The sequence below is a fragment of the Mobula birostris genome, chromosome 29 (genome assembly GCF_030028105.1).
Source record: "Mobula birostris isolate sMobBir1 chromosome 29, sMobBir1.hap1, whole genome shotgun sequence".
Lineage (NCBI taxonomy): Eukaryota > Metazoa > Chordata > Chondrichthyes > Myliobatiformes > Myliobatidae > Mobula > Mobula birostris.
The window spans coordinates 23,654,869-23,667,205 of record NC_092398.1 but is presented as its reverse complement, the minus strand read 5'-3'; the positions used below and the strand labels follow the sequence as shown (position 1 = coordinate 23,667,205).

General features: G+C 43.3%; 1 protein-coding gene across 1 annotated transcript; it reads left to right on the top strand.

Moving 5' to 3' along the window:
• The first annotated feature begins 7,176 nt into the window (after positions 1–7,176).
• On the top strand, positions 7,177–12,102 carry LOC140190142 (probable G-protein coupled receptor 139). Its single transcript, XM_072246651.1, has 2 exons — positions 7,177–7,249; positions 11,204–12,102. The coding sequence occupies exons 1-2, from the start codon at positions 7,177–7,179 to the stop codon at positions 12,100–12,102; spliced, it is 972 nt and encodes a 323-aa protein (XP_072102752.1).
• The last annotated feature ends 235 nt before the right edge of the window (positions 12,103–12,337 follow it).

Sequence of the window (12,337 nt, the reverse complement as noted above, 5' to 3'; positions counted from 1 at the left end):
GATGGCTTTATTAAAACGTTTGCAGACAATAAGAAGATAGGTAGAGGGACATGTAGTGTTGAGGACTTAGACAGATTAGGAGAATGACCAAAATATAGCTGATGGGATACGTGCCGGGAAGTGTGTAGTCATGCACTTTGGTAGAAGAAATGAAAGGGTTTTTTTATTTTCTAAATGGAAAGAAAATACGAAAAGATGAAATGCAAAGGAATTTGGGAGTCCTTGTACAGGATTCCCTAAATTTTCAGGTTGAGTCTGTGGTGATGAAGGCAAATGCAATGTTAGCATTCATTCCAAGCGGACGAAAATGCAAAGGCAAGAATGTAACGTCGAGACTTTCTCAAGCACTGGTGAGGCCCCACTTGCTGTTTTGAGAACGGATTAGGGCCCCTTACTTTTAAAAAAAAATGTGCTGAAACTGGGGAGAGTTCAAAAGAGTTTCTGGAAAATAATTCCAGGATTAAATGGCTTGTCATCTGAAGAGCTTTTGGAGGCTCTGGGCGTGTGAGGAATGAGGAGTGACCTTATTGAATCCTGTCAAATGGGGAAGGCCTTGATAGACTGGATGGGAAGATGATACTTCCTATGGTGGGACAAACTAAGACCGCAGCCTCAGAATAAAGGCGCTTCCTTTAGGAACAGTGATGAGGAGGAATTTCTTTAGCCAAAGTCTGGCAATTCTGTGGTATTCTTTGCCACGAGCAGCTGTGGAGGCCGTCTTTGTGTATATTTAAGGCAGAGATTGATAGATTCTTGATCGGTCAGGGCATGAACAGATATGGGGATAAGGCAGAGACTAGGTCTGAGGGGAAAATCGAATCAGCCGTGATGAAATAGAAGAGCATACTCGATGAGCCAAATAGTCTAATTCTGCTCCTATATCTTATAGTCTTATAGTTATTTGTCCTGGGTGATGAGCATCCTTAATGATGGATGCCACCTTTTGAAGCATCGTGTTTTGAAGGTGTCCTTGATGCTGGGGAGGCCAGTGAACGTGATGGAATTGGCCGTAATTGCAACACTCAGCTGCTTTTTTCGGATCCTGTACAATCAAACCTCCATACCACAGAGTGCTGCATCCAGGCAGAATGCTCTCCAAGGTGCGTCAGTGGAAATTTGCTGGAGTCTTTAATGACATACCAATTCTCCACTAGCTCCTACTGAAGTACAGCCGCTGTTGTTCCCTCTTCGTAATTGCATCAATATGTTGGGCGTAGGATAGATCTTCAGAGAAACTTGAAGATGCTCACCCTTTCTACTGCTAATATCTCGCTGACGCCTGGTTCGTTCGACTTCACTTTCCTGAAGTTCACAATCAGAAAGGATATACTAGGATATTTTACAACATTTATCAACTCACCTAAGAAGGAGTAAAAATCGCTGTGTATCTATGGAAGAGTTGCCACGTTTGTTGCAATTACGGAAGAATTATGGAAAAAAAATAATAGTGTCCTAGTGGAAGCAGAGTATTTGTAATTTCAAATAGTTAGTAGTTTTGTTTGCTGCCAATACGTCGTCGATGGCATCAGCAGCGCTGTCTTAAGCCGAAAACTGCTTACAAAACTACTTATATCTAAACCCTTACAAAATGCAAGCAATAATCAGGGATTTACAAAACTATTTATAATTTCAAATTAAAATACGATTACTATCATCTCCAGTACAATTCCTTTGGGAATTGCACTATTCATCCGAGCTAAAAAGGGGTTAGGGCGAACAGTAGCAGAAATACGCCATTTGGCTCATCAAGTCTGCTCCTCTATTCTATTATGGTTGATTTATTTTTCTTCTCAACCTCAGTCTTCCGCCTTCGTCCTTAATAAGCAAGAACCTATCAGCTTGCGTTTTAAATATGTCTACCGACTTGTCCTCCACAGATGAGTATGGAAATGAATTCCACAGATTCTTCGCCCCTTGGCTAAAGAAATTCTTCCTCATTTCTGTTCTAAAGGGGCGTCCTTATGGTCTACGTCAGAGACCTGTGGTCCTGGCTCACCCACTATAGGAAAGGCACTCTACATGTGCTGGATGTAAAAACTTCTTACAGACAGCGGCGGAATTGAACTCTCAACTCCTGAAAGCGAGTTCTAACAGAGCCGCGCTAACCCGCTACGTTGCCGTGGCACCCCTGTCCCTTTAAAAGTTGGTGAATCCTCTCCCTCAGAATAACCTCCTCAAGGTACGCTCCAGCAACGTAACATTCACAAGCGTATCTTTTCCGTTTTTTCCGAATATATAAAGCTTAAGGCCGGTTAGCACCTCCACCCCTTTAAACCTCAACCACGACTACTTTATTAATTCCTGTCAGAGTCACCCTACGTGCAGATACTCTTATGCCTAACGACACGTTATGGACATACGATCAATCAATGTATATGAGCTATCTTATGCGTTTATCTGGGTGGCGAGGTGGAGATACGTCTCTACCAAAAGAGATGTAAGGCGCACCTTCCCTCCTGCAGGTCACCACTGGGCAAGCTGTAGCACCTGCTTAGCCGCTCCCTCCACACCGCCCCCTCCCCCGATCAGGGGCACGTGAAGGCATGGAAGAGCAGGTGGGGGATGAAGTTCTGCGCAGCTGGTGGAAGGCAGACAATCTCCAACAATGGCAGGGGTCGCCGGTCTTGTAAAGCCTCTGCCGAGAAGAAGGCAATGGCAAACTATTTCTGTAGAAAAATTGCCAAGAACAATCATGGTCATCGAAAGATCATACAAAACAGCACATAATTATAATGATGCATTTGTATTTATTGTGTTTTTATTGATCTGTTCCTTATCTTAGCTGGATCGGATCTCCCTTACACTTCTTCACTGGAAATGACATTAAATAACCATGAATCTTCGATCTTCAAATACGAATGGATTACTTTGATAATCAATAGACCGAGTAGCTTCTCTTTTGACGGTCAATTTGCCCTAAAGTGCAGATTGAACCCCGTTTCGTTATTTCTGAAGATTGATCTATTTCCAGTGAATTAATCTGAATTATTAGTCGGTAACCTTGATAATTTGCATGGGATGTGCTATTCAGGAAATGTGCTCATTCTTTGTTCTGACTTTATTGTTATGACACGTCCAGGTGTGTTTGAACCAGCTGGTGTTGCCCATAAATCTTGACACGGTTGAGGTATCCCGGATCAAACATAATCAAAAACATTGTTGTTCTCTTGCTGAGACAGAAAAGGTGCACGCAGGACTTATTGGACATTGCCCAGATGCAAAATTATGATAATAGTTGTAATTATTATTAAAATAATCAAGTAGCAAATATCATTCATCAAAATTTCGCTTTAAAATACAAACTCATAAATGAAATAACACCTTACTATAAGTCCAAGCCTGATCCAATTTTAGAGTCAGAATACCACAAATTATATTATGACTGACCAGGTTATTACTGATAGGACAATCCATAATAACCAGATATAATACAGGATTAAAAAAAACAAAGGCAGTTTATTTAATATATATAGACATTCCAAGCACATAATTTATAAAAACCAGTAAAGGAAAACGCTAGATATATGCTGAATTTAATTGAATATGGGATACATTGTCCCGTTAGTAATGTCTGCAACTTGGTATCATCCCAAAAGCACTTCAGAATAGCATTAAACAATTAGGGCGACAGGGAAATATCAACGTAAATCCTCAGAAAGCCACAATACTAAACATCACTAGAATAGTCTGACAGTTTCTAGTAATTGAGCGTACTGGGCAATACCCGTACCTCAGGTTTTACCAGCTTGAGATGAGATAGATAGATAGACAGATAGATAGATAGATAAATCAATCTATCAATCATACTTGAAAGTGTGCTGAAAGAAATACCCACAACTAGAAAAGTAATGACAGTGGTAATATTCGTCATTATTGGTATAAAAAATTTACTTGTCTACAGCCGTAACTATTAATGCATATTAACAGTTTTCTTTATAATCCTGAAAAAGAGGATGACTTTTTGACAGAGAATAAAACATGTCTTTTGCCTTAAGGGGAAATCACAAAAGATCCATCAAAATATCACAATTGGTGATTTATTGTGGCACAATCATGAGGTGGTGAATCTAGATGTTCAGATGGGCATTCTGAAAAAGGCGGCTGGCTTTAGTGTAGAACGGGGGAAATGAAGAACGGGATTCCGTAGGAGAAGGACTTCCTACAGAAATTGACAAGGTCTAGGGATTTACACATCTGAGACAGCGTAGTGCTTTAACAAAGGGGATTAATTAACGCAGGTCAGGGGCTGAATCTTGTTCCTTCTGGTCCATTAAGATTTGTACTACATTGGTTCCACACTGGATAACAAAATCTTTTAAAAACAAATAAACCTTTCTTTCTGACAAACTAACATACTGGATTTTTAAAGTATAATGCAGTGTCCTTATATTTGCCCAGAATTGGACAAAATCAAAAATCGACCTTTCCTCACAAGGAAAGAAAACAAATACTAAAATATAGAAGATTGGTCTAGCCACCCACTGAAAATTAAAAAAAAACGTTTTTCCCTTTTAACTATCTGTACTAACAATCTGTAGCCTCTGTGGTTTGCTTTGTAAAACTGAACTACGACATTTCTTTCTGACAAGGCTACAGATTGTTAATACAGCTACAATGATAAATTATGAACGTCTTTATCTGATTGACAGTTTTCCATAGAAATACTTTGTCTTTGTGAACTACTAACTAATTTTAAATTGCTTCCTGAAGCTTGAGTGGACTGTAACTAGTTCATATTGTTGACTTTAATCCTGTCCGCCATCTTGCTAGGCAGGGCTTGGAGGAGGAGATCACAGTACTGTGGGGATTGGTTCCCTAATGGCATACAGTGGATTTCCCGATCGTGCAGAATAAACGGCATTTAAGCGTTCCGGAAAATCATCATGAGTTTCACCTTTTCTGGGTTTACACTCTAAGACCTTAGTTACATCTATGGAGGGGGCCAGAACGTGGGATAAAGCGTCCACTATGTTTTCAATCATCCGCGGTTTGGTCACGATTAACTGGTCGTAGTTGCCATGTCCGAGCCGAGTGGTGAATCGTGCCTGATCAGTGAGAGTAAGGGCGGCCACAGCCAGAAGGAATAAATCTCGGGAGGTAGCGGAATAAATAGTCAGGACAGTTCCTAAATAAGTACAGAACCCTTGGGGGTCGACCTTTTTGTCAGGGGCGGCATTCAGTAAACGACAGAGTTCTGAAGGGGTCCAGTGCTTATGGATTTGCCACTCCGGGTTGTGGGTTAGAAACGGTCCTCATGGGCAATTGATATTGAGCCTATATCGGTCCCGGTAAAACCAATGGCCCTTGTTCAGGGGTCCAGCCTGGGAGAGGTCCAGTCTGACCGTGCGTGCGGGCAGAAACGGGTATTGGGCTTCCCAACCGTCCTGCAGTGACCACATCGGTCGGTGGCGATGCAATAGCTGTCGAGTTGGCGACTGAGGCACCAGGGCGAGAACCATATGGGGATAGGGAACCTGACCATGGTAAAGTAGCCGCCCTCGCAGTTATGGATAGCACGGCGGGATTATTAGGCCGCCTTACCCCCTTCCCAATCATCATCAGTATCATTTGGGGAATCGGTCGGTATGTCTGGATAGAGACGGGGTACCCCAAAATTATTTTTATTTTCCGTTTCCCTTCTCCCTTTATTTGTTCTTCCACGGCCAGTATGTTTTGTCTCTGATACAATTTCTTTCCCAGTCTCCTTTGTCTGTTTCAGTCCCTTATCCCATACATGTATCCCACATCCCATAATCGCTCTCAACTCTTCCCAGCTCCTCGGATTTCCTCTTTTATCACGTACGTCTATCCTTCTTCGATTAGCGTTATTGGTCCAACAATTTAATTTATGTCTGTGTTTTACTTCTGCCTCTTGTCGCCATAGGCCAATCAGACGATAATAATGTTTCCCTGCCTTCCCTTTCTATATTAAATTTAAATCAAATATACCTCCTGCAGGCCAATTGTCTTTACTCAAATGTTTGGACAATTGGAACGACATTTGTCTCAGTTTCTTTCCATTGTCTGGATATTTGTCTATTATTTTCTGTTACGGGCTACTCCACCCGCCCCCCCCCCCCCCCGGCCCCAAGTAGTCATGGAGTCTCGAACCATCCGTCTTGACTTACTATTCCGGGGTACGAACGGTCCGTCTTGATTTACTATCCCTTTGGATCCCGACACTGGATTTTCCCCGCCAAAAATGAGGGAAGAAACAGAGTCGTCAGAGAGCAGAGAGAAGCCCAGGTTAAAGCTTACCTTGTGGGTCCGTTCGTCTCTGATTCACCCCTACGGTCCGTCCATCTACTTATTCATTTTTGGTGAGGCGTCTACCAAAAATTGGAACCCTGCTCGCAGCGCCAGTATGTCGATCTGCCTCTCTAACAGAGGCCTTCATGTTCAAACCCAGGGAATGACTGTCAAACACAGTTTACTTAAAAGTACATATTCTTTATTAACAAGCTTGCGTTGTCAGTTGGCAACAGAGTCTCTGCTCACCGAGTTTGAGAAATTCTGCAGCCAAGTGAGCCAAAATACTGTTTGGAGCTGCAGGTCTACATTATTATCACATATTTTGATAAGGGTAGACTGAGAAGCTTCTCATGGAACAAACACCTCTTTGTTCGTACATTAATCACACAGAATGACTTGTCAAACTGCCAATAAGTCAATAAGGTTTTAACCCTTTTAATTCTGCATTATCGCCTGAAGATTTTGTACCGAGACCGCTTCAAAGTGTTTCGTCCGAACAGGGGATTATTTAAAATGTCAGATCGTTTTGTGTGTGTGTGTGTGTGTGTGTGAGAGAGAGAGAGAGAGAGAGAGAGAGAGAGAGAGAGAGAGAGAAAGAGTATGTTGTGTGTGTGCATGAGAGTGTATTTTGTGTGTGTGTATGTGTGTGTGTCTGCCTCTGTGTGTGTGTGTATGCATGTATGCGCATGAGTATATTTGTGACTGTGTGTGCGCGTCCGTGTACATGTGTCTATTGTATGTGTGTGTCTGTGCGTGTGTGTGTGTCTGACTGTCTGTCTGCGGGTGTGTCTGTTTCTGTAAGGGTCTGTGTGTGTGTGTGGTGAGAAGGTGGTGCGGGATTTCTGGACTTCATACACTTGGCATTTTTGTGCAGCGTTTCCGAATCTTCACCGAGGATCGTCTCCTTGTCGTGCTGGGGAGGCTATGAGTCCGTCTCGTCCTGAGAGCGATACCGTTACCATCTGGAGCGAAGCTCATGGTACTGTCACCCAAGGCGGTAAGGACAAGGGGGGGCTAGTTGCATAGAAAAAAAGGTCCAATCAAGACTTAACGGTGGGGCTGGCGGATGATAATAACAGTGAAGGCAGAGGAAGGCCGAAGCAGTGAAGGGTTATACGTTTCACGCCACTCGACTCTGACACCGATCAGTCAAGGACCCCACTGGATCCTGACCCCGATCTCTCTAGGGCAGGTGTGGCGGCTGCCCGTGTATCTGACCTCCCATGTTAAATAAACTTACGCACAGGAATAACCCCTTAGGAGACAATCACACGGGACTCGAGTGATTGTACTACTCGCACTACAACACCAGAACCAGGTTAAACGGCGTGGATAACTAGGGCCCTGTATAATAAAGACTGTCAGGCTCTGGACTGGTATAAGGATAATTACAATTCCACTCACTATATCATTGGAGATTTCCAATTAAGTCTCAGTTAAACTCATTGTGGCTGTTTACTCTTCATTCCAATTATGTGAAAAAAATAATTTGAGTATCGCTTCACGTGTCGGTCCCTGTGGAGATCTCGCAACATTTATTGGACAGCATGTGCTCAGAATTCTGATCACAGAGGCTGGCTGAGAAACGAGGAGGGCGAAACTTACTGAAGGACAATGTTGCAAAGATTTTACGCTGCGAAAAAAATATTTTACACGATACTGGCATCCATTGGTGTCCCGAGTAAGTCACGATGAACACTTACTTTCCGTAGTTTCTTTGCGTTTTTTTACTGGTTTAGTTACGAATTGCATTTTTACTGGAATTTGGTCTATGAAAGTGTCATTCAACACACGGGGTCACGAAGTTACAAACTACTTCCAGAAAGCGGCGGGAATCGAACCCAATTCACTGGTGCTCTAATACCGGTACTGTAACCCCTCAGTTATCGCTGATGTATGAGAATCTTAGTCCACCAACAGCTTTCCATCACCTACCTATGCTTTGACGAACTTTGCAAAGAAGGCGTTTGGCAAGCTGGTCGTAGTCATTCGCCACATTGAACATACAAGTTGGTACATTATGTTGAATTTGTACAAGACGCTGGTGAGGCCACACTTGAAGGATTGTGTCCAGCTCCAAAGATACACAATATTGTTGCTAGTACTTGGGAGATTGCCTTTTCTGGAGAGGTTGAGCGCGAAGGGACTTTATTTATTGGAGAGTAGGAGACTGAGGAGTGATTTTATAGACGTGCATGAAATTATGAAATCATAAGGGATGAATTCACATAATCTATTTCCCAGCGTTGGAGATTAAACACTACAGGGGAAAGATTTAAAGTAAGAGGACGGTGCTGTATAGAAATCTGAAGAGCAACAATATGTGGCAACGAGCTGGCAGCATAACGTGAAGAACAAAACTGTAAAAAGTGAGACTCTCTGTTGGTGAGGTTGACCATGGTTATTGCGTCCTAGCTGTCCACATTACTGTGCAAAAGCCTTGGGCAACAAAGAAATTTTTAATATAAATTTTGTTTTAGATGTCTATTTTTGTCGTCTGCATTAATGTGTGAATAGAAAAGATTTCCAAACATTCATTTTCCAAAAGAAAAAGAATTACGGAAGTTTTCTTTTACAATTTGATAAAGAAAGTAACATATTAAGTCATAGACCAGTTTTCAAATAAAATTTGATTACTTTATTGGTACTGTATTTAGCCCGGTGCATCATTACTAACAATTAGATCAATGACATAATCAGTTGAATGAACTGAGCTGATTAACTGAAACAGTTAACTTGATTAACTGGGCGTAGAGGGAATTAAACCGGGCGAAGGACTACTATACTAAAAGGTAATGCTGCGCATATGTGACAGTTTAACCTTCATGTCATAAATTCTTGTACCTTGGCAAGAGTGAGCATGGCAAGTTCTCCAAGATGTTTGGAACAACATACCAGCCAATTATCTTATGAAACTGCACGACAGTGTACCTAAGAGATTGCTGCAGTTTTACAGGCAAAGCGTGGTCACACTAACTATTGATTTGATTTAGTTTTTGTTATTGTTGATTGCTCCTGTGGTATTTTTTGATATTAAGGAAATTTCCATCTACTTACTTTTGAAGCATCATCAATCTACATATTTTTTTACATGTGCTTAAGAATTTTGCATAACACTGTCGGCGATACGCAGGCCATGGCAGTACGATCTGGAGAGCAAGTTGTTGCCCATACAACAGGGTCCACCTCTCTACGCAGCTGATAAATCCAAAGGAACGGCAGAAACTGTACAGTTTGGTACCAGCAGCGTCGCGGGAATTATCAGTCAGCGTTGAACTCGATTTAGAGACTCCAGCTCCGGATTATCCTCGTGGTTTCTTCCCGGAGTCTTTCCGGGAAGAATGAGTTGTATAGCCGCAAGGTTTGAGATAAAAGTTTCCAGTGTCCTAGATGAACTGCCAACCACGACTGACGAGCCCTATCTGCTGGGAACAATTAGTTTTCAGGCGCCAGTAAGCCACATTTATCCTTTCTTCTCCTGCCAGTAGAAACTCCCGCCAGGTTTAGTAGCTAAGCCACACGTGAAGGCCAGGAGTTTTATTTGTCAGGATGCATGCCTTTGGGACATTTAATAAGTAGTGGAAGCTTATCCCTGCTACACAAACCCAACCCACTCCCCCACCACGGCTGTAACAACCTTAAAGAACCCTATTGTATATAGCACAGGGTGAAATTAGTTGGTCTGCAGCAACAATAAAATGCAAGAACATAAAATCTCTGTGAACTTTAGTGATAACTAAGTAGTGAAAAATTACGGAGTGGAGTAGAGGTAGGGGGGGTGGTCCTTGATCTTGTTGGCGACGTTCCTGAGGCAGCGAGAACTGTAGATAGAGCCAGTGGGGAGGTGGTGGACGATTTGTTTGTCTAATGTGTCCACCGCGCGTAACGTTTCTTAGAACCGGTCCCATTCCAGGCCTGTGATTCTTCCTGCTTTCCAGGAACGCTCGTCTCCCTCTCAGGGTTCCAAATCTGTCCCAGCATGAAGTCGTCGGCCTCCAATCTCAATCGTCGTTTCCTCTGTACGTATAAATTCCGGATTGTTTAATATCATTTGCAGTACACAGGTTTAAAGGAGAACGAAATAGTTTTTACTCCGGAAAACAATAAGATAGAGCACAATAAATATAAATACATAAGGTAGCTTATATACATAGATTGATTATGTGTCTATGTAGTGACGCTAGACCCAGCAGTGTCTGTACACAGAGTCACTGAGAGGAAATGGTAAGGTTATATTTATATTGTATTTATTTAGCGATCCCCTTCCGGCCCTTCGAGCCACGCCACCCCAGCAATCCCACAACCTCGATTAATCCTAACTTAATCTCGGGACAGTTTCGAATGAACGGTTGACCTGCCTGGTACGACCTCGGACTATGGCAGGAAAGCAGAGCACTTGAAGAAAACCAAAGCATTCCACGGGAAGAACGTACAAAGTCTCCTTCAAGAGGACACCGGACACCAAACTTCGGAAAGCCTCGAGCTGTGATAGCGTGGGGCTAACCGCTTCGCTAACATGGTGCCCGAGGGTGTGGCGGGGGGGTGGGGGGTTAGTAGGTGAAGGCGTTCATCGGCCTTACTGAGTAGGTGAAAGTAGCTTTCTTCAGTCTGGTGGTCCTGGCGTGGATCTAATGTTGAATCCTCTCCGATGGGAGTGGGACATAGAGTTCATAAGGAGGGTGGGTGGGACGCTCTATGATGTTACTGGACTTGATTCGGGCACCTTTCTGTATATATGTCTTTGGTGGTTGGTAAGCCGGTGCCAGTGATGTGTTGGGTAACTTTGACTACCGATTGCAAATCCTTCCTGCCCGCTGCAGTGCGGTTTCTGTACCATACAGTGATGCAGCTTGTTCGGATGCTCTCTACTGTCATCTATAGAATGAGGTGAACATACAGCCCTTTTGTTATCTGCTCTTTTATAAGTTCTTTTCTTCTTCTTCTTTTGCAGTAAATGTAGCGGCGATTTTGATTCTGTCCGGCGGAAATTGCGGCCTCTCTGCCTGCACCACTCGGTATCTCACGGCGATGGCGGTGTCGGACCTGCTATTGGTGGTGACTGATGTTCTACTGTGGCGGCTCAAGGAGTACTACTTCCCGGGAACCTTCCTGGATCTCACCCCTGGGTGCAGTGTGCGGAGCGTGCTCAGACGTGCGGCGCTGGATCTCTCAGTCTGGTTCACGGTTGCCTTCACCTTCGACAGGTTCATCGCCATTGGTTGCCCCAAGCTCAGAACGAGCTATTGTACCGAGAAAACGGCAGTGACGGTGCTCGTGATAACCGGCGTTCTGTTCTGCTTGAAAAATATCCCATACTACTTTGCCATTATACCTATAATAACCATCAACGGGGTACCCTGGTACTGTATTCCAAAGCCAAGCATCTACACCGCGGCGGCATGGCGGGCTTTTGTCTGGCTTGATAGGACTCTCACCCCGGTGCTCCCCTTCGCCTTAATATTCCTGTTCAATGCGCTGACGGTCAAACACATTCTGGTGGCCAGTCAACTTCGCAAGGGTCTGAGGGGTCAAAGCAACCGCAGTGACCCAGAGATAGCAGGCAGAAGGAAGTCTATTGTTCTCTTGTTTGCCATCTGCGGTAGTTTCGTTGTTCTATGGTCATTGTACGTTATAAACTTCCTGTATTATAACGTGAGAGGGACCAATTACAATGACTCCGAATATATTTTCCGACGCGTCGGATACATATTCCTGAACTTAAGCTCCTGCACGAACTCCTTTATTTATGTGGTCACCCAGTCCAAGTTCAGGATGCGCCTCAAACTTGCCTTGAAATATCCGTTCATCTTAATTATTAAAATATTAAACAGACTTAAGTCGCAGAAGTAACCGGATTGGGCTCTATGCCGCCCTCTAGGTGTATAAGTGTGTAATGAAACACGTAGCTTCTGTAAATAGAAACCCAGAGATAAGCTCTGGTGATCTCTATTTTCGAGTTTGTCTGAATAACTGTTCCACTAGTCACTGTTGGCCCGGAGCATTAAACAGTCAGTTAAGAAGGAGTCTTGAGTCATACTCCTTCTGAGTATGTTACATGTTGTTGCATTGTCGTGAACACTGTGAC

Excerpts from the sequence above, each read along its gene's own strand:
- LOC140190142 (XM_072246651.1), top strand. The coding sequence starts at position 7,177 with ATGAGTCCGTCTCGTCCTGAGAGCGATACCGTTACCATCTGGAGCGAA. Across the intron at positions 7,250-11,203 it reads TGGTACTGTCACCCAAGGCG|TAAATGTAGCGGCGATTTTG; the intron begins GTAAGGACAAGG and ends CTTCTTTTGCAG.